The following is a 22,483-nucleotide window of genomic DNA, read 5'->3' on the forward strand; positions in this document are numbered from 1 at the left end:
GGTTGACAGTGTCCTCTCCCTCACCACCCCATCCCATCGAGCAGTCTTACCAATTTTATTTCCTCACCATTCTTCCGATTATATAGGTACTGGCATATACTTTAGTATACTCTGGAAATCTCTGACATCCTCCTATTGTCCTATGCCTCTTTAATCCCTTAAAAGCTTTCTGTTGAAAATTATGGTTGGGTTTCTATTAAGTGAGGGTCTTCTATTATTTCCTAATAACAATAATTTCAAAGATAATTCAACATCTATTTTTTTAAGCTCAACATAAATCAGATTTATCTTTTGATTATGTTGCTTTATTAATCAAGTAAGATACTACGTTATATACAAATGTTAACAAGACAAGTGAAGCTACTATGACCAAGAAGAAGGTTGGTATGTAATATATATTAAGGACACTCAACACAAAAACATAGGAAAGCCAGATGCTGGACTGGCTAAATTAAAAAGAGGTAACATTAAACACAGGCAAAAACAAAACAAGCAATAACAACAAAACAACAACAATTCACAATTGATGACATAAATATGTAGGTGAGCCAACTGTACAGAATGGCAACCGCTGTATTAGGAAGAGCATCACACCCTGAGAATTGCTAGGAAACCATTTCACTTATCTATCCTTACTTAAAGTAGTAAAAGAAGGAATGGTACAAAAATCAAGGTAGGCCCCCGTGAGTTCTATTTTACTTCCAGAGAAATAGTTTTCCCTCTGTCATATTTTTTTACATACTCCAAAAGCAGAGGAACATGATTAGTTGTAAAGCACTAAACCTGGTTCATTTCAACAGCTAAGAAGTAGCTGTAAAAAAGTAAGTCAATAAACAATGACAAGACACAGGTAAAATCCCTAATTCTTAGCTATAAATGTTTTTTTGGCAAGAGAATTATCTGGAAGAACTCTGAACATGAAAAAAACTGATTACAGGAAAAGAGGCAATTATGATGAATCTTTATTAACAAACTCATACCAAATAAGCAAAAATGTGATTAACAACTTTCAATCCTATTAACCCAAGGAAATGTACTAAGAACTGTAATAATCACTGGTAATATCCAGTGAGAGATTTATTTTAAAATTCTGAATTCACAGAAACTTTCTCTACATGTTAAAAAAGACGACTACATTAGATGAACATCATACCGTAAGGTTTTTCTTCTGTTACTTTCCCAGTAGAATCTAGCGTGTCAGTAGCTTTCCCCAGTTCTCCAATGGCAATATACCTCTAGAGGAAGAGAAGCAAGGGAGAAAAATAAGCCATAAGGTAAAGAAAAAAACTGTTACGTATGTCTTAAAGTTTTATACACAATTTCACTAATGCTACCAACTTGACACAAAATAAAGGCAAAAATAAGAGACTGCAGCTGTTTTGTTTATTTTCGATATGTGGGAAGCGCTTGTGTAAACCGCGGAGCATTCACAAACTTTCCACACCAGCCAACATGACAAAGAAAAGCCTGATTTTATTGACAATTATGGCTTATAAACACAGTTATTACAAACATATTTCTAAAACCAGTTTTGTACTAGGCAGTTTTGACTCTGAAGGAAAAATTTCCAATATGCTTATGAGTAGAGAGAATGATACAATAAATTCCTACCTGGCCATCACAAGACTCAACAATTTTACCACACATACAATTAAAATTAATTTAAAAATAAAATCAATTTACTACTTCTTACATGAAATACTAAGATTAATCTCAGTAACTTGATTAGATATTTCAACAAAAGCTAAATATGTAGAAAGTGGACCAAACTAGTAAAGTGGAGGTACTGTACTTAATATTACATGTGTTTTCTTAATAGAGAAATAGCTACTTCTTGAGTTCTCTGAAAGGAAAAAAGTCACTTTTAAGAACTGATCATTTATTCATAAGTGAAGAATTAGAGCGTTCATAGTTAACTGAGGACTATTTTACTCTCACCTCAGGGCACACTTGTATTGCATATTCTTTTTTTTTTTTTAAGATTTATTTATTTATTTGAGAGAGAGAGAGCACACAAGCGGGGAGAGGGGCAGAGAGAGAGAAGCATACTCCCCACTGCTGAGTGCGGATCTTGACGCGGGGCTCAATCTCAGGACCCTGAGATCATGACCTAGCCTGAAATCAAGAGTCTGACGCTCAACTGACTAAGGCACCCAGGTGCCCCTGTATTACATATTCTTTATACTGCTCTCTTTTGGTCAAATTCAAGTTTTACTTGGAACAACACATGAAGCACTGAGAAAAATGCAAGGAATATAATTCCCACTGAAAATAATCTGTAGTTATGTGGACATTTTTTTAAAGAGGAAGCCAAAGTACTTTGCAGAAAGGTGTTTATTAATGACAAGTTTATTACGTTAGTGAAGGAACCAGAGACAAAAATGAGAAAAATATTAAAACTTCATATTCCCATAAACAAGCATTTTATACCAGCTTAAGTGCCCATTGATGAAATCATCTTCTATTATATAGCTCAAAATAACTTTTTTAGGATTTATTTATTTTTAGAGAAAGAACAAGCAGGGGGAGGAAAAAAGGGAGAGGGAGAGACTCTCCAGCAGGCTGCGCACTGAGCACAGAGCCCAACATGGGGCTGCAGGAGCCTTGTTGTCCTTAAGATGGAGATAATAGTACCTCAGGAGGGCAGAGCCGAAAACAACAATAGCTGGCCATGGTAAGCAACATTGAACAATACTATCATCATTATTATTTAAAAAAAAAAAGATACAGAATGATTTACAGTAACAGTGGTTACAGTGAGTTCCCATAAGAAACAATAAAGCAAGAAAATGCTCTGATTTTTGCCTTAATCATCCATCTTGTTGCATGAGAAAAACCGTGCAATCATGTATACTATGCCTTGAAAATGTTTGCGCTATCCTATGTAACAAGTTTTATTTATTTATTTATTTATTTATTTATTTTTAAAGATTTTATTTATTTATTTGACAGAGAGAGACACAGCGAGAGAGGGAACACGAGCAGGGGGAGTGGGAGAGGGAGAAGCAGGCTTCCCGCCGAGCAGGGAGCCCCATGTGGGGCTCGATCCCAGGACCCTGGGATCGTGACCTGAGCTGAAGGCAGACGCTTAACGACTGAGCCACCCAGGCGCCCCCTGTGTAAAAGTTTTAACCAGGAACCTTTTAATCTTGGAACATGCTTTCCAAGTATGCAATGTTCATTCTCCACTTCGGACTCCAGGGGTTCTTGCACATGCTACCTCCCTAGCCCTGAGCTTCCTCTCTTTTCTAAGAATCAAACCCTACCCACTGTTCATCTTTCAAAGCCACCCTATTAATTCATCTCAACTTCCAATCACCTACCTGGCACAAAGCTAAGAGCAGGTGCTCAATACAAGTTTCTTATATAAGAATGAAGGCCTATATCAAACCCACATCATGTATTCACTCATTCATTAGTGTGTGCTTTCATTCAATCATGTTTCTTAAGGACTGTGAATGTGCAACTTATTTTCCTAGGTGCTTGTGAGAAATACAAAGATATATATTGATCCTTATCTTCTCCAATTACAAACTGCTAGCTTGGATTTTGCATTGCTGTTCTATTGTGTTTCTTACTAAATGGAAACATGGTAGCCACTTAATAAAAAGTTGATAGAGTTATATACATGCTGGAGAAGTTCTTATCTGTGCAATTCTTCACATTTCACCATAGTTTGGGACATCCAGATTGTATCTGCCAAGTTTCAAATCCTTCCAGGTTCTGTGCTTATGCTGAATCTGGCTATATGCTGGATTTTTTTTTTAAGGGAAATAATACCTAAATCAGCAATTCTCAAACATTGTGGTTTTAAACGCCTATATACCCTTGAAAGTTATTTAGAAACCTTAGCCTTAGAAACCTTAGAAAAAAAACAATTTTTTTTTTCCATATGAGTTCTATCTGTTGATACTTATTGTGTTAGAAATTAAAACACAAAAATGTTTAAAACACTGATATACACGCACACATTCCATTAACTACCAAAGCCATGCTATCAGTCAGGTAACCTCGGAAAAACTCCACAATATGCTCATTGGACTGCAAAGCTATGAAAACAGTTTTGACTTCAACAGACCCCTGAGAAAGCCTCAGAAGTCCCTGGACCATACTTTGTGAACTGCTGATCTAAATCATAGCTGTTTTCTAGCTCTCCCTTGTCTTGGCATCTAATGATAATAATCTTTTAATTCTAGTCAACGGTCCACAAGCGGGGTGCCTCGGTGGCTCAGCCATTAAGCATCTGCCTTCAGCTCAGGTCATGATCCCAGGCTCCTGGGATCGAGCCCCGCTTCAGGCTCTCTGCTCAGCAGGAAGCCTGCTTCTCCCTCTCCCACTCCCCTTGCTTGTGTTCCCTCTCTCACTGTCTCCCTGTCAAATAAATAAATAAAAATCTTTAAATGGTCCACAAGCTACTTAGAAAAATCCGCCCAGACAGGTAAGCCTCCAAGAGAAATAAAACCTCACCACCAGGAAGATATGGGTTAGAAGAAAAAAGACATGGGAATGTGTATACACACACCACCATTTTATCCTATGGGGTCTAAAGTATTTCTGTTTACTGACCTAAATTCTACACAGAGACAGGACGCATACTTGGTAATTCTGAATTCTATTAAAGTATTCATTACAACATAATTTGACTACAACAAAACAAATGGAATTCTATGGAATTCTTAAAGAAGTTTCCAGTGAACTGTGTGTTCTTTGGGATTCATGGTTTCTCTCTGCTACTAATACCACTCTACTCTCTACTCATCTTCAAGTTCCCTGAACCCCACAGCAAGATACTAGAGCTAGACAGCTTTAAGAGCAAATTGGCTTCTGTAGTCCTCAGGAGAAAGGAAAATATTTTTATGTTACAAAAAGGATACATAATCATTTCCATCTCAACTAGGCAACAACTGCTTTTTCCCAGGATTGATTTGAAAGCTTGTGATCAAAGTTTCACAAACAAAGGAATATCATTTATGATGAGGAAGAACATTTTTTTAAAAACCTACCAAACCAAGAACATGTGACTTCAAATGTCTTCATTAAAAAAGGAATAGCTCTTTACAGATCATAAGTGTAAGCCCTTCAAATTTTCAATATAGTCCTTATGAAATGTATGAATATTAATAGAGCGTAAAGACAAGGTACAAACTGGCCTAGCCTCTGGAGAAAACAACAGAAATGTGCAAGTCCTGGAGAGTTGGCTTATATTTCACAGGAGCAATATGCAAGTCACACTTCAGAGTTGCCATTGACTGATTAACCTCAAAATGCTACTGTATAGTTGGGGGAAGGTTACTGTCTTTTGAACACATCCAGGGTGGAAAAGTTTGGATACCCCAACAATAATATTTGTTCAACTGTTGGAGGGATACAAAGCTGCTTTCTGAAGAAATGCTGGCTTTGCCTATAGGTACCACTTCGGTTTATCTCTACAGAGATGGGGGAGTGGCCTTACATTTGGAAAATGCTGGTTAGTCTTTATATGGCATCAGTGATTTCATAATAGGACATCAACCCTTCCATCTGCTCATGTGGTTTCTAAAGCACATATAAGTAACTGACTTTAATCAGCAATATAGGAAGCTAATAAAGGTAGTACTACAAAATCTCATCAAAGTTTGTTACTTCTAAGTACATCTGCTTAGTGATTGGCTCAAAGAAAGTATAATTTAGGGAAGCTGGTAAAGGGACCATGCAACCACTGCCTTCTTCTAGGTATTTAGACCAAGTTAGGCCAAAGGGACATATTAGCCTAACTTCTCTCAGAATTATCTTACCTAAGTTACATTTTATATAGATTCACTTCTATATCTGTTATAAAACTATTTTTGAGAACCACTGTCTGTCATGCAATATCCCTCACACTAAGAAATTTTTTTCTCACTTTAACGCCCAGAGAAACTGTTTCTCCCTAAAGAACTGGCAGGGGATGCTTCCTGTTTCTGATGAGTGCCATGTTTTGCCTTGGCTACCAGAAAAAATAGATAGGAAAAAGGAATGAAATTAACTGTACTCAAGGTTTCCAACAGAACTTGCCTAGATAATATAAATATCAGTGTCTATGGAACATGTAGTTCGAGAGATCCAATAGGCCTGGAACTCAGGAGAGAGATCGGGGGATACACAAAACACTTGGGAATACTAGTATCACTGATACTTGAATAACAAGGGTTTGAACTGCGTGGGTCCACTTATATGTAATTTTTTATAGTACAGTACTGTAAGTGCGTGTTTTCTTCTTCATGATTTTCTTAATACCACTTTCTTTTCTCTAGCTTACTTTAAGAATACAGTATAAAATTCAAATAACATACAAAGTATGTGCTATTGACTATATATGATATCAGTACTGTTTATGATAAACAACAGGCTATTAGTAAGTTAAATTTTTAGGGAGCCAAAGTTGTATGGTGACTTTTGACTGTATAGGGGGTCAATACCCTTAACTTCTGCATTTTTCAAGGGTCAACTCTTAATAGGATTTATCGATCAACTTCTGTACCTAAGGCATTATATAGAAAACCTAGATGCTTTTTATACACATTATAAATGTAACCCAAAAGAACATGCAGTGAAAAAAAAATGGCTCAAGAGAAACGTGATCACTGGCAAAGCAAAAAGTACTATAAGATAGGAGAAGAAGCAGTGAAGAACACAGAGCGAGACTCTTAGACCGTACACTGATCTGAATCAGAAGGAATGCAAGAAAGGAGTTGAGTGGTTTAAATGGTCTCTGGTCTTCAAAGAATGGAACCAAATCATCTGATGGGATAAAGATTTTATTAAAAAGGTCAGCACTCCACCCATTAATTGGTAGTGGCTGTATGAAGTGGCAATTATGTTGAAATGAATTCTAAGGATGTTTCTTGGTTCAGCAGGAAAGAGTGTTAGGCCATGTTCAATTAGCAATGTCTCTAATCAGGACTGGATGGTGAGGGAGGGATGCACTGTGATATGGCTGTAATGGGAACACTGAATATCTGCCATCCAAGAACAAAATAATTCTACTCTTGAGGTAACTCTACCCTACACATACTGTAAGATGAATTTTTCTAGTGGCATTGTGATGTAAATAAAATTTGTCTGTAAAAGAAGAAAGTAGAGAAGGAGTAAACATTAGGTCCAATGGTAGGTCTGGTAGGTCTGTGCCTAGTTTGGAGGCTGTAGGCACCAATATTTTTTAATGAAGTAGAAGGAAAAATATCAAGAGTACATTGTACATAGGGTTAAGGCTCTTTGACAAAATTTTTCTTTTTTTAAGATTTTATTTATTTATTTGAGAGAGAGAGACCAAGCACCTGCACAAACTGGGGAGGGGCAGAGGGAGAGGGAGAAGCAGGCTCCCCGCTGAGCAGGGAGTCCAACCCAGGGCTCAATCCCAGGACCCTGAGATCATGACCTGAGCCGAAGGCTTAACCAACTCAACCACTCAGGCGCCCCTGAAATTTTTGGGTTTTATATGTGTATGTGTATATAGGGTCACAATGTAAAATGAATTTCTTACTAGGGGTCCTGGTCAAACAATTTTTGGAAGCAATCTCTAAGATTCTTTCCAGTGCTAAAGACAAAATCTATTTTTAAAAATTCATTAAAAATTTTTAACTACTTTTGATAAAAATGTAATATTCCACATAGTTAAATTTAAATGACTTAATTTTTTAAACAGATACATAATCTAAAATTAAAAGTGTAAGAAAAACAAATGGCTAACAAGATAAAAATGCCTATTTTTGAAATGTGAAGCATCCAAGAACTAGGTTTCTGTAATAAGATGCACCTGGGATTTTCTATTTAGGATACAGTCATCTGAGGATCAGTGACTTCACTGTATGACATTCAGCTTTCCGAGCTGAATACCAAAATGGTTCGTGATAAATAAAGCTTAAACTACAGCCAATGATGTATTTACATTTCCGGTCATATTTCTGGAAATATGCCTGGAATTTATATGTAAAACCTTTCAATAGAGTGGTGTATTTGTGGTTTTGGGAGGAGGGGAGAGGTGAATAATGAATAATCCAGTGAATGTCACATCTTTTATCTTGGAGAAAAAGAACAAATCCTTAATGCAAATATATCTTGTTGGTTATTATTATAAGAGTGATTTGTTCATTGTCAAGATTTTAGAAAATACTAAATAATGTGAAAAAAGAAAATAAAAATCATCCATAATTCTGCATCAATGTAACCACTGTCTATACTTCGGAAGAAGTAACAAATATTAAGAAGAAACAAATATTAAGCAAATGGCAAAACCCTGTATCAGAGAAAAATTCTAAACGCCATGTATAAGTATTTAAGCACAATGTACAAATTTAGCAAAACACATCAAACCCTGCCATTCTAACACAATTCTTGTATTCTGTGATTTTTCAACACCAACATTTTAAAGATTACGCAGCAAGACACACTGAAATTTTTCCATGTATCTAAGGTATTAAGATCCTTTCCAACTGAAAGATACAGGTTTCTATTCCAACTGATAACTAAAATGGGATGTCAAAGACAGTATGTTCTCGAGGGCTTTTTATTTTAAGAAAAGCGTACTTAGACCACTGCCACTCAAAGTGTGCTCCATGAGCCAGCACCTGCAATAAGATAAGCTCAGAAAATGAGGGTGTTTAGAAACTTGTTAGCGATCTGATGTTACCATAGCATTTAAATTATATTTTACAAAAGTCATTAATCTGCAATAAGCTGGAAGTTTTTTTTTAAATGGTCTTTGACCATATATACATTTTAAGAAACAATTTAGACAAGTTCACTTGACCAATTAGTCATATCCCACTTAAAGGAAGGGTTTTAATTATGCTGAGAGAAATAAGTCAATCAGAGAAAGACATGTATCATATGACTTCACTGATATGAGGAATTCTTAATCTCAGGAAACAAACTGAGGGTTGCTGGAGTGGTGGGGGGTGGGAGGGATGGGGTGGCTGGGTGATAGACACTGGGGAGGGTATGTGCTATGGTGAGCACTATGAATTGTGTTAAGACTGTTGAATCACAGACCTGTACCTCTGAAAGAAATAATACATTATATGTTAAAAAAAAAAAAAGCAGATAGTAGGAAGGGTAAAATGAAGGGGGGGAAATCGGAGGGGGAGACAAACCATGAGAGACTATGGACTCTGAGAAACAAACTGAGGGTTCTAGAGCGGACGGGGGTGGCGGGACGGGTTAGCCTGGTGATGGGTATTAAAGAGGGCACGTACTGCATACAGTACTGGGTGTTACACACAAACAATGAATCATGGAACACTACATCAAAAACTAAAGATGTGGGGTGCCTGGGTGGCTCAGTCATTAGGCGTCTGCCTTCGGCTCAGGTCACGGTCCCAGGTCCTGGGATCAAGCCCCGCATCGGGGTCCCTGCTCCATCGGAAGCCTGCTTCTCCCTCTCCCACTCCCACGGCTTGTGTTCCCTCTCTTGCTGTGTCTCTCTCTGTCAAATAAATAAATAAAAATCTTAAAAAAAAAAAAACTAATGATGTAATGTATGGTGATTAACATAACATTAAATAAATAAATAAATAAAGTTAGTCCAGGAACTTGCTTAAATTCTTCTCTGCCTCCTGCATAAGCATTTTCACTGGTCCCTAGCCACAAATGTTATAACCAGCACTTCACTGCCAATTAGAATACAGATATGACTGTCTCTCTTAGAGCTGCAAGAGATCCTAGAGGGGATCCAATCATTCTTCCTAAGGAAAAACCGACAGGCCCACAGAGAGGTTAACCCCTTTGACACACTGACCTCTGTTTCAATGCTCCTTCTACCCTGCTGTTTTGCAGGAGGGTTCTCACTGACGGCCTGAAGCTATCCACAGCTCTCCCTGTCCCTGCATAAACCTTCTTCTCTTTCAAGTGCCTTAAAAAGTGCTTTTTGATTCAGCTAAGGTTACTCTCACAGATGAATGATGTAACTTATCATCCCTAAAGAAGCCTCACTTGTCTTCAGTAAACATTTTGTAACCAGTGAACACAGCAGGTCTTTTGCTGAAAAGTGTATGGGTTATAAAATGGTATTTTCTTTTTTTTTTTAATGGTATTGTTTTTATAAAAATTCCAAGGTTTAAAAAAAAATCTGCAAATAGAATTTATGATCTGTAAGTTCTCGTTCATCTAAGAAATATATAGGGCGCCTGGGTGGCTCAGTTGGTTAAGCGACTGCCTTCAGCTCAGGTCACGATCCTGGAGGCCCGGGATCGAGTCCCACATCGGGCTCCCTGCTCAGCAGGGAGTCTGCTTCTCCCTCTGACCCTCTTCCCTCTCGTGCTCTCTATCTCTCACTCTCTCTCTCTCAAATAAATAAATAAAATCTTTTAAAAAAAAGAAATATATAAAAAGACAATATAATTTTTAAAATGATAAGCACTGCAGAGTTTTTGCTTCTATAAATCAATTTGTTGAAGAATTTCCAATTTATAGTCTCAATATTTTGAATCTCAGCTATCAAGACAAATGCAATTAATACTCAGGAATAACACCTGTAAATGCAATGTACACAATTTTTTAATTGATTAAAATCCAAAACATAGTTCACTACGAAAAACATTCAAGAGAAAAGAAAAAGTATTCCAGTGTTCTTACCTTGGACCCTGACAACATACTGGTCAACATTTTTGTTCCCCTTCCAATTCCAACCACTATAAATCAAAGAAAGAAATATTATGACACTCTATTATGAAAACTAGATTTTTGAAATATCTATATATTTTGGTCATAATTTCCTGGTACAAGTAACATAAAGTTGGAAAGAACATATACTTAGCATAACTAGAGGGTTCCTATTACTCCAATCAGTTGAACTTGTCATGCAACTTAGAAATTCTGAAGAGAGGATGGGAGGGACACTTTGTTTTTTCTCTCAAAGTGTTAAACACGATAGAAACCTCAACCCAGACAATTACATAATGAAAAGTTCTAGAACAATCTCAGAGGACTAACTGGAATTTTATATATGGATCAGTGAAAAATATACAGTACAATTTAACCACAGTATGATAAAGCCTTTTGATAGAGCTCATTATCAAACAAAACAAAAACCATCATCATAACTAATGAACCATTTAAAAATGATTAGTGTCCAGCAGTATACAATCAAGAAAACAGAAGCATAACAGATCAACCAAACACAAAGAAGAATACAAGGTAAAATGAGAGCTTGGAGAATGTACGTTCACAAAGACCACATATTAAGTACAACAATGCCCCGCCTATCTCTTCAACTTCAAACATCATTTATCCTTATGACAATACATTTCACCAGGAGAGAATGAGAGTTTACAATCATTTCTTCACTTAACAGAAAGCAAATTTTTATAAGAATTGAAGTATTTCTCATCAATGGATACGATTTCGTAAAAGAACACAGTATAAACACCACAATTCAGAATTACGAGAAAAAAACAAGAAATGACTGACCAGCTAAAAGAATTATCATGAATATTTATAGCAGATATCATTCATTGAGTTTACCATGTATCAAATTCCACTCTAAATGCTTTAGCTCATTTAATCCTTATAACAATCCTAAAAAATAATACAATTATCCCTATTTTATAGATGAGGAAACTCAGACAGAGAGAGACTAAGAACTTTGCCCATCATCTAACAACTTGTATATGGTGGAGTCAAAATTCAGACCAGACTAACAGTAGACCCCCTTCCTCTTTATCCTTCTGCCACCTTACTCACCTAGGCTTTCTTCCCACTGGCATAAGCCTAAATTAGCCTAAACCACTACTAACCTGACTGTTCTACATTCGATCCCTTTCCCTTTCGATTCATACCATTTTATAACCATTTCTGATTACCTGTACAGCACACTACAAAGCCCCACAATCCTCAATAGGGTCCCAATACCTATAGTACCAACTCTCTAGTGTTCAAAATCCATCCTTCGAAACCCAGCTCAAAATCTCAACCCCCACATTAAGTCATCCCAAACCCTCCCTAAGCTTCTATGATAGAGTCGTATTAGTTCAAAGACTAAGATAAAAACAACTGTCTGCCTTTAGCATCCTAGGTTGAGCATCATACTCTTCAAATGATAGCTGCTACTGTCCAGGAAAAAAACTTTATATAATAATAACAAAGATTCAGCACAATTTTGTTCCATTCAGGAATCCCCAGTCAATATTTCTGGAACAGCTACTATGTACACAGTCCCAGGAACAATACTTTTAATGAACAGAACATTTCCTGACTTTGAAAGAGTTTATAACCTCATGGGGAAAATAAAATACAGATAAGGGAAATGGCAAGTGCTCAAAAAAATAGTGCATGAATTAATGAGAGAATAATGCTAAATAGCAATAAGATAGTATATGAGTAAGAGTCAAAATGAACACAGAATAACTGCTGTACGAGGTCAAAGAAGGGAGTACTCTAAATTGCTGAAGAGGCCAGATAATGCTCATTCAAGCTTTTCAAACAGAGCTTGAGATAGGCCTTAAAGGATGTTTAGAATTTGAACATACAGAGAAGAGAGAACCACGTTCTAAAAAAGGAACAAACTGCACAAATACTCAGATGCAAGAATGAGCACAGTGGGTTTATCAACCAGAGGGCAGGTGTCTTAGAAGAGGCTGACATGTTTGACTTTATCATGGTTGAAACACTGATTTCACTGCTAGGTCAGTGATCCAGAAGGACAGAATTTGAATCAAGAAGGCATTTTAAAGCTATCCAGCTTAATCTTCTCATTTTATATCCAAGAAAACCAAAGCCCACTGAAGTCAGGTGATCCGTGAAAGCAGAATTCTAGGCAGACTACTACAAAAGTGGAATGTAGAGAGATTATCTGGAGTTGAGGCCCAACCAACCAGTGGCTTTTCATTCAAGGGACAGTTTACTAGACAGAATTTTTACTCAGCTTTTTCTCATTCAATCATTCAACATTTTATTCAGTACTTATTATACAGGCACAGAACTAAGTAAGACCTGGTTTCAGCCCTTCGTGAGTTAATGTTAGAATAGAATGAAATTTTACACTAGCAGCGTAAAAGAGCAAAGGTGGACAGGCTACCCATGTAGGAGAGAGCATTTCAGCCAAATCTGGAAAGGTCAGTAGGATTTCTAATGCTAAAGAAGACAGAGATGAGCAGTTTGTCTGAAAAGAAAGGCATGAACAGAGACACAACAGTTTGAAAAGTGGGAAGAACTGGGAGAATGAATGAATAACAGGTTTTGCCAAGCACTGTCTCACAATGACTACTCTCTTTCTCCATCTCCCAAATTTTCTGTGCTCAAATGTCTCTCTGTAAAAAAATCCACTATCTCCAAATCTATCCAAATGTCCCAGTATTCTATTCTCAAATCATAAAGATAGACTTTTTTAAATGATGAAAGCCACTTCAGAACAGGCAAGGATATGACATGTATAATTCCAAAGCTTTTGCAGCAGTTGGAAGTTTCTATTGCCATTTACCTAATTCTCTAACACCCTTGCAACCATCTTAAAAGACCTGTATCTTTCCACTTCTAGAAATCTATCTTAATAATCCAAAACCAAAAAGTTTTATTCATGAAGATGTTCCTCACAAAATCAGTCCTACTAACAAAACTCTGCTAAGATCAATGATCTCAAATAGGGAAACGGTTAAATAAGTATTTGACTGATAGGACACAGCATTATGTCACCCTTAATAATAATGTTTATTTCCCTCTTGGAATGCTTTTCCTGCATCCCATAAGTTTTGGTATGTTGTGTTTCTATTTTCACTTGTTTCAAGATATTCTTTGATTTTCCCTTTCCCATTGGCTGTTCAAAGTGTGTTAACTTCTACATATTTGTAAGTTTTCTAGCTTTCCTACTGTAATTGATTTCTTAGTTTCATACTACTGTGGTTGGAGAATATACCTGATATGATTTCAATACTTTAAATATACACAATTATATTTGTCAATTATTCTTCAATAAAGTTAAAAAAAGAAAAATGTTTACCAAGAGTTCTTTAACATAAAAATGATGATGTTATGATGTTAAGTAAAAAAAAAAAAAAAAGAATACAAATGTACATACAATAAAACAGCTTACTTTAAAAATTTTGCAGAGATATAAAGCTAGGAGAAAATACAGCAAAAATGTCAGTGACTATTGCCGAAGGTAGAAAATAGATAATTTTTAACTTTATTGTTTTTTATATTTTCTAAAATTTTTCAGTAATTTTATAACCTCTAAAGTTAAAAAAAATTTTTTTAAAGATTTTATTTATTTATTTGTCAGAGAGAGAGAGAGCACAAGCCAGGGTGAGTGGCAGGCACAGGGAGAAGCAGACTCCCTGCTGAGCAAGGAGCCTGCCGTGGGACTTGTTCCCAGGACCCTGGGATCATGACCTGAGCTGAAGGCAGACACTTAACCTACTGAGCCACCCAGGCGCCCCCCAAAATAATAATTTTTGAAGTGACAGAAACTGAGATTCCATTTCAGGTGATTTATAATAAATGGGTGTATTCGTTTCCTATTGCTGCTGTAACAAATTACCAACTTAGTAGTTTAAAACAACAAACATTATCTTACAGTTCTGGAGATCAGAAGTCTGAAATAAGTTTTACTAAGCTAAAGATCAGGGTGTCTACATGGCTGCAGTCTTTTCTAAACGCCCTAATCTCTCTATAGAGTCTTTCTACGGGAGGTTCCTTGCTTTTTCTAGCTTCTAGAGGCTGCTGACATTCCTTGGCTCAGTGACTCCTTCATTCAAATCCGGCAATCACATCACTCCAACCACTGCTTCCAATGCCACATCTCTCTCTTCTGGCTCCTCTTCCACTTTTAAAGACCCTTGTGATTACACTGGGTCCACCTGGATATTCCAAGATAATCTCTTTATCTTAAAGGCAGTCATTAGCAACCTTAATTCCTTCCTGTGATAGAACCTAACAGAGATTGTGATAGAACCTTCATAGATTTTGGAGGTTATGACATAGGCATATTTAGGGGGCCATTATTCTACTTACCACAGGATTTTTAAGAATCTTACAAGCCCTCTTTATAGAATTATATGTCATATATATTATATATAATATAGGTTAATAGAATTATAAACCCAAATTTCAGATTACATCTTAAATTGTCAACTAAATTCTTAAATCTGTACCATTAATATTACAAAGGAAAAAAGTTCCAGCAAAAACAGTCTACATGTTGAAAGTTAAGAGTATATTTTTTCATACAGGTCCAGTTTTGTTTAAAAAAAAAAAGACCTCTATAAAGCACTTGACAGAATATAGCATACATCTGTAGGTTATAGATATTTCATATGATATTTCAGTAAATCTACTGAAAGTTATGGTAGATGTTACTTACCCCTTTCAAGAGATAAACAAATGGAAGTTCAGAGAAGTTACAGATTTTTCCCAGGCTGTGTGTACTCAGTAAAGCTGCTAGGTTCACAAACTCATGATGATTAGAACCCAGTGTTTATTCCACCATAAAACAAAAATCAACTTCTCAGTCTCCAGAATTACTAATTTAAACAATGAATACGCTATATTCTGTGACTAAATACCTACTTTTTTTTTTTTTTACTTTATTCCCTTGGGAACTACAGGTATTAGAAGAAAAATTAATAAATTTGACATATGCACAGATTATATCATCATAAAAGTTCCTGGGTGATCAAATACAAATTAAGCCTCCAGATAGGAAATTATTTCCAATGCAATTTCTTCCACTCATACAAATCTTAGCCAAATGCCAGCCTTTCATAATACTAAAATGGAAATTTCAACAAGATCCCTTAGCTTTAGGGTAAAAAATAAACTTATTTATTCACTGCCTTGAATATCACTATTTTCTGCATACCAGTGAGTAAAAATCATCAGAAATGAATACAATTCGTCTATTCATAAATAAACAGCAGACCTTATGCTGTCTCCTCTCATATTCTTGGTGCTGTGCTGTGGAAAACAGAACAGAATGGTTACAACGAACAGGCTTCAACTCCAAGAGCACTGAACTAATAAGAACTGTGAAGCCACTTTGAGGACCAGTCACAAAGAATGCTGTGACTGCTAGGTAACCCTGCAATGGGCATGGCAGGAGGGCAGGAGGCCCAGGTATGTGCCATGCCAGGTTAGGGCAGAAGCTCTGGAACTGCGCAGATCTGGCTCAAAATTCTGACTCTGCCACAAACCATGACAATGCACTCTCCTTCAGGGTCATCATTTCTTCTGTAAAATGAGGAATAATAACACCTACCTTATAGGTTTACAAGAGGATTAAAGTATATAATTTATATATGCCCTAAGCTGAAGACTTCACACATAGTACGCTGCTCATTAAATGATTATCATTAGTTACGGTAAGAAACAGTAACTTTAAGTGGTCAGAATTTGCCTATTCAAGTTCTCTAACTCAGGAAAATGGATTTCCTTGTGTTTTTTTAAATCTATTTAAACACTCCCGCGCCTAGGTGGCTCAGTTGGTTAAGCAACTGCCTTCAGCTCAGGTCATGATCCCGCAGTCCCAGGATGGAGTCCTGCATCTGGCTCCCTGCTCGGCAGGGAGTCTACTTCTCCCTCTGACCCTCTCCCCTCTTATGCTCTCTCTCTGTCTCTCTCTCTCAAATAAATAAAAAATAAATAAAAATATTAAAAAATAATAATAAATCTATTTAAACCCTCAGTAAAGCTATTTTTCCAAATGAACTAAAAACTAACTTTTGAAAGTGCACAATCATACATTGTTTCTAACTTTCTTGAAAAATAGAATTTTCTTCACCAACTTTATCCTTTTCTTCTAAATAATCATTCATTTCCTTTGGACAGCTTAGATCAGGTTTGTTGTTTGTACCTAATTTTTTAGCTCTAATAAAATGGACTGGACACTGTAGCACAGTATTTTATAAACCGTGAATCACAACCCATTAATGCATCACAAAATCATTAGTGGATTATCAACATTTAAAAAAAAATGAAATAGAATAAAGTACAAAACACCAGACCACGTAAAAAAGTAAGTATTGTCCTACAGAACTCTGTTTCTAGGATATGGGGACAGGAATCCCAACATATGTATTTCTGTGACTATGGACAGAATTATACAAAAAGTTTGTAAAACAATTTAAACATCTAAAACACTTGTAAAGTATGTGGATACATACTTTAGCAGTCTATAAACTTTAGAACCTTTACTAGAGGCATAAAAAAAAAAAGAATAAAAAGGGTAAGTGATTTTTCTGTCAGTCAATTATACCAATCTGCCTCCACAAGCAATAATGCTCACTATACCTCCAAGAGAAAGTGTGACTTCCTCTCAGGAACCATAAGGCTCACTTTCTCAAAAGAGCTGATCTCAGAGATGAAATCTGAGATAGGCCAAAAAAAAAAAAAAAAAGAGCCAAATACTTTGTCAGGAATCCCCAACATGACACTCCACGTTGGAAGATTCATGGAAGATACATGGCTAAGACTCACCACAGTGACATAGGAACGTTACATAGTAGGATCATAAAGGGAAAAAGACACTGGAGAAATCCACACATAGGTTTCCTTATTCTCTCTTCCTCCCATGACAGGGACACTAGAGCATGCTCCTTTCTCCAACATGTAAAGAGCATGTGCAATGTTCCTACTCTGGGAAGCCTATCAGAAACTCGGTGCCCAAAGTTCTTAATTGGGGGAGGGGGGGTGAGGATGGTTACCCAGACACACCTGCCCAAGTGGTAGGACAAAATTCCAGACTCCAAAAGGAAAGCAGGTGTTCGGCATACACCACACTGTTCACACCAACAGATGAGGCACAGCAAACCACCCTTATCAGATATGGAAGGGTGGGAATACTCTCAAATCCAAGTTCCCCCAGATACCTGCCAAGGGCAAGCCTTGCAAGCAGGCCTTTCTAAACATAGCAATTTCAGGCCTGCTACGTTAACTCTTTTCTTCACAGATACAAATCCTGTCTCAAAGTCCCATCCACACACAAAAGTGGCTATTTCTAATAGCTTTGTATACCTTGTACCATTTAAGGGCTTCTTTTGAAGATGGCGTTATAAATCCAGTAGATCTGAAATACTCCAAAAGACTGAAGACTGAAAATGGCATGGCTTTATCTGTTCTCAATCAATATTTCTTTCTATAATATGTGGTAGTTACATCAAACTTCCATTCATATCTCTTACCCAGAACTCCTCGGGCTGCACTGTCTAGCGTCCCTCCATGTCCAATTTTCAAAGTCTGCTTTTTCCTTTTGGTCCATTCTGGAGAAGGCATTCCAGCTTCTATGAGAGTAATTGGATGAAAAATGGCAATTAGCAAGACAAATGAAGTAAGATCTCCATAAATGTGGGGGGAGGGTGGATGGAGTACTCAAAACAAAGAGGACTGTACAAACTTAACAGATTAAGATAACATTATTAGCAGAGAACAGACTTAAAAATGTACAGATACTCCCTAAATTACAAAGAAACAGTATTCCAAAATTAGTTGTGTAGAAACTAGAATTCATTTTCTAAGGGGAAAAAAATTTTTTTAAAACGTGAGCAAATATCCAGGCTAACCCTGAAAAACCTAGTAAATTCCTAGGAGTAGTGGGCTGTTAGAGAATGATGAAAAGAAGTTAGTTTTTATATAGGCAGCTAGTTTTACAAGTTCTTGATTCCATTTCTAATTCTCTCTTGTGTCCTGGTATTCTTTGCTGGTACCCTCAGCTACCTAATGTCCAGCGTACCTTTCAAAAGGCTACCTCTAAGAACACTAAGTTCCCAAATTATCTATTTTTGTTGCCCTTCTCCCCAAATCAAAACCCTCAATTCCTTCAAGAAGCTAATCTTAACAAAAGGTTATGTGGGAAGCAGGTAACAGTTAAGTTGCCTCTTAAACTCTGAAGCATTTAGATTTAAAAAAAGAAAATGCCAATCTGGGCCATCTCATCTTCCTATTGTAAAGATAAACTGAAATAATGTTATCTGAAAGTGCTTTGGAAACTACATGGCACTCTGACAATAAGTTATTGTTATTACTATCATTATTATTGTTATGTATATCAATACATTGACAGAATATTGGCTACTGAACTTCAAATGAGAAAAGAAAGAAGAGCTGTATGATCTACATCTCCCAAACCCATCAAACTTCCCTTATAACCACTAACATGGAGAAGATAAAAAAATAGAGCAAAAGAAATGAAAAAGAGAAGACAGAAAAAAGAAGAGAAGGGAAGCAGAGCAATAATGGAGAAGCCAGAATACATGGCCAAAAGGATGTGCTGTGTTGCCTGGCCTGACCACATAATTACAGAACACCATCTGTCTGGAACACAGTCCTCATGCCACTCTCTGATTATATCACCGTGTGTGGAAGGGCCTGCTTCCTCCAAACTATTTTTAAGAATGCAACCATAAGGACAGGCCCAGGCTTTAAACCTTTCACCCTTCACTTGTAATTCATTATTATATTATATTCATTCATTATTTCATTTGAATTTCATATTTCATATGAATTCATTATAATATACTATATATATAGTATATTATAGATGAGAGCATCTATAAATTTATAGAAAACTTTTGGAGAACTCTCTATTTTTCAACTTGACACTCCTTGGATTATGAAGGCCCACAAACCTGCTTCTTCCCTTTGTGTCCAAATTTACCTCTTTCAAGTTCGAATACACACCACCTCTACTATATTGGAATTTGGTTCATCCTATTGGTAACATTTATGGAAGAATATCTAAGGTCTTTTCTGGCTATAAAATTCTGATGTTTTGGGCCTTGAAGGATTCAGATAGACAAAGAAGAGCAAGGATTTTAGTATAACATGAATCAATATAGGGAAAGGCCAGAAGTGTTAATAGAGGTTATGACCATTAACGGTGGCACAAATCAGTGGGTGTCAAACCTTGCTGGCATCAGAATGTGCTGCCTTGAAATTAGTATCTTTTAGAATCTTCCCAGGTACCCTGGTCTAGCTAACATAAATATAAACTAGACCAAAGCAATATAGAAATGGAGTAATGAGAATATATGCATCTGAGTGAGAGGTTTCTAGAAGAAAGCCATGCTCAGCGGGGGGAGACTGCTTGAGAGTCTCTCCCTCTCCTTCTGCCTCTTCCCCCTGCTTGTGCTCTCTCTCTCTCTCTCTCACTCTAAAATAAATAAATCTTAAAAAGAAGGAGGAGGGGGGGGAGGTGGAGAAGAAAAGTTCCTGGACAGTTTTTTAACGGAAAGACAGGCCAGGGCCAAATTCAGGAGAGCCCTGAATATGCAGCAAATAGTTTTATCACCCAAGTCTGCAGAAATTTCTTTGCTATGAACTCAGTTAAGAGAAAAGACAGGATCTTTCATCTTCCCATCTCTATAGGCTGGATCTGGCTATTGTAGGTGACCAATAAATCTAAGGTTCCTTGATGCCACTGTCCGAAATAATCTACTGGGCTGATGAACTGAGAGATCCTCCAGGCTTTTCTAACATTCTCCCAGTGTACATGAAGAAACAAACAAAAAAGAATGCTCTCAAATTATATTTAGTGTTCCTCAAAATGTGGTCCAAAGGCCACTTAACACCAGAAATCACGTGGAAGAACAGTTTAAAAATGGTTTCCTAAAAAATACCCCAGAACCTCAAAATCACAATCTCCGGGAGGGCAGGGATCGGGAACCTGCATTTGTACAAGGGACTCTAAATAATTCTTATGTCCACTATGTGAAAATCACTGCATTAAAGTCTTGGTTAAATGAGTAATATCTGCATCTCCAAACTATTTTTAAGAATGCAACTTTGGGGGTAGAGAGCCAGTGCTTCCTTCAGGAGGGGTTTATCAACCTGAGCCATCAGATTACAGAATATTAGTTTGTCTGCCCAAGGGAAGAGGTTTATTTGTGTAAGTGTGGGGATTTTGTGTTTTGTTTTTTGTTCTTCCCTTGAGAACGACAACGGCCAACTAGGCTACAGGAGTTCACGTCAGGGCAAGTCCAAGCCCGAGATGCCCCAGATTTCTGTTCAGAGCTAATTCAGTGGTCATCCTCCCTTTCCCCTCCTTTTACTTCTCGAGCCACAAGCGCGCAAAAAAAGCCCATTGGCTCTCTGCGGCTTCCGCTCTCGCGGCGACCGCCTCAGCCTGGTCCCCACCCGGGCTGCAGTACCTGCTAACAGCTTCTCCTTCAGCCGATTCAGCAGCTCGGCTGAAGTGGGCCCTTTGGGCTTGTGCACGGCGAACACGCCGCTCAGGGACAGCAGCTTAGTAGCCAAAGCGGCCTTGGAGACCCTGGCTTCGGATCCGGTTCTGGCAGCGGCCGCGACGGCCGCGGCTGCAGCCGTCGCTGGTGAGGTGGCGGCCGTTGCTGCGGCTGTTCCTGCAGTTTCAGGGACCAGGGCTGTGTCTGTTTCCAAAGATGACGACGATACCACCGCCGCCTCAGCAGCTGCCATACTTTAGTAGCCCGGACCTGTTTTGTATCTGGAGTCGCACTCTAATGACGCAACAGGAGTGCGCCCCACGTCCCTCCATCTTTCCCATACTTTGAAGTTGTGCTGGTGGGAGGGGCTGTCGCAAGGGCGTGTGGGAATTGTAGTTCATGGCCCTCTGCTGTAGGCTGAGATGGCTGTACCTTCTGAGGGTTCTGATGGAGTAGTTTTTCTCCTGTAATCCTATCTGCCTCCTAGGTCGGGTTAGTTCGATGCTGCAGGTGTAATTTGGAGTTCCGGTCCTAAACTGCTGAACCCAAACAGACTTCGTGTTCGGCGGGCAATCTCTTTACATCCCACTTGCCCACCCCCCTTCCAGAACTAAAGAGCACCCAGCTTCCAAAAATAGAAAACTTAAAATACTGATTTTGCTGCGGTTTGTGAAGAATCATGGCTCCCTCAGTTCACTGCTTCATTCGATTTATCGTGCCCTTGGATTCAGAATTCAGAATTCCAATACACCCAAATATGAGCTCTTTAAAGAAAAGAAACTACCTGTTCACTGCTATATCCCCAGTGTCTTACACATAGTAGGCGTTTAACTAAATATTTTGGAATGAATAAATGGATACGAGTTCTTCAAATTCCCAAAAGAAACTTCTAGGCCAGGCCAATGCTTTAGCTTATTTTGATGCATTCCTGTACACCCCACCCCCTACTACCCTGCTGTAATTCTTAGTAAGTCTTAAGATTTTTAATACTTAAAAGATTTTTAATACTAACTCTTCTGTGGATTGCATCCCTTAGTAACCCATTGCTTAGATATCAAAAGGCATTACTGCAATTCATGAAATTAAACTTTACTTTCGATTTGAGACTTTGTCTCTGGAAGTTATTTATACCCCCATCAAAATTCAGGAACATGGTTCTGATCCTGGCACTAGGCAGAGTGAGAAAAAGTCTTCATTTTACTTCTGCTTCAGATACATTAAATGGTATTATGAGTATTGTGGGACAGATAAAGTTTGTCTTCATTGTTTCCCCAAGTTTCCTTACAGCCACCCTTTCTCTTCATCATCCTCTTGCAACTTAAAGCCTACTATACTAATGATGTCTCTTTGCTGCTCAAAAT

At 37.6% G+C, this 22,483-nt stretch overlaps 1 protein-coding gene across 1 annotated transcript in view; it reads right to left on the reverse strand.

The window, feature by feature from the left end:
- TRUB1 (TruB pseudouridine synthase family member 1) overlaps positions 1–21,436 on the reverse strand; it is a 40,341-nt gene extending 18,905 nt beyond the window's left edge. The window contains exons 1-4 of the mRNA XM_028121715.2: positions 21,090–21,436; positions 18,126–18,224; positions 10,591–10,646; positions 1,154–1,235 (exon numbers count right to left, since the gene is read on the reverse strand). Coding sequence (XP_027977516.1) covers positions 1,154–1,235; positions 10,591–10,646; positions 18,126–18,224; positions 21,090–21,375 — 523 coding nt within the window. The 5' untranslated portion in view covers positions 21,376–21,436. The remainder of the gene's footprint in view (positions 1–1,153; positions 1,236–10,590; positions 10,647–18,125; positions 18,225–21,089) is intronic.
- Between the last annotated feature and the right edge of the window lie 1,047 nt (positions 21,437–22,483).

Source organism: Eumetopias jubatus, unplaced genomic scaffold (assembly GCF_037043125.1).
Source record: "Eumetopias jubatus isolate StellerSeaLion01/CBP00866 unplaced genomic scaffold, mEumJub1_p1.0 scaffold_17, whole genome shotgun sequence".
In the NCBI taxonomy this organism is placed as follows: domain Eukaryota; kingdom Metazoa; phylum Chordata; class Mammalia; order Carnivora; family Otariidae; genus Eumetopias; species Eumetopias jubatus.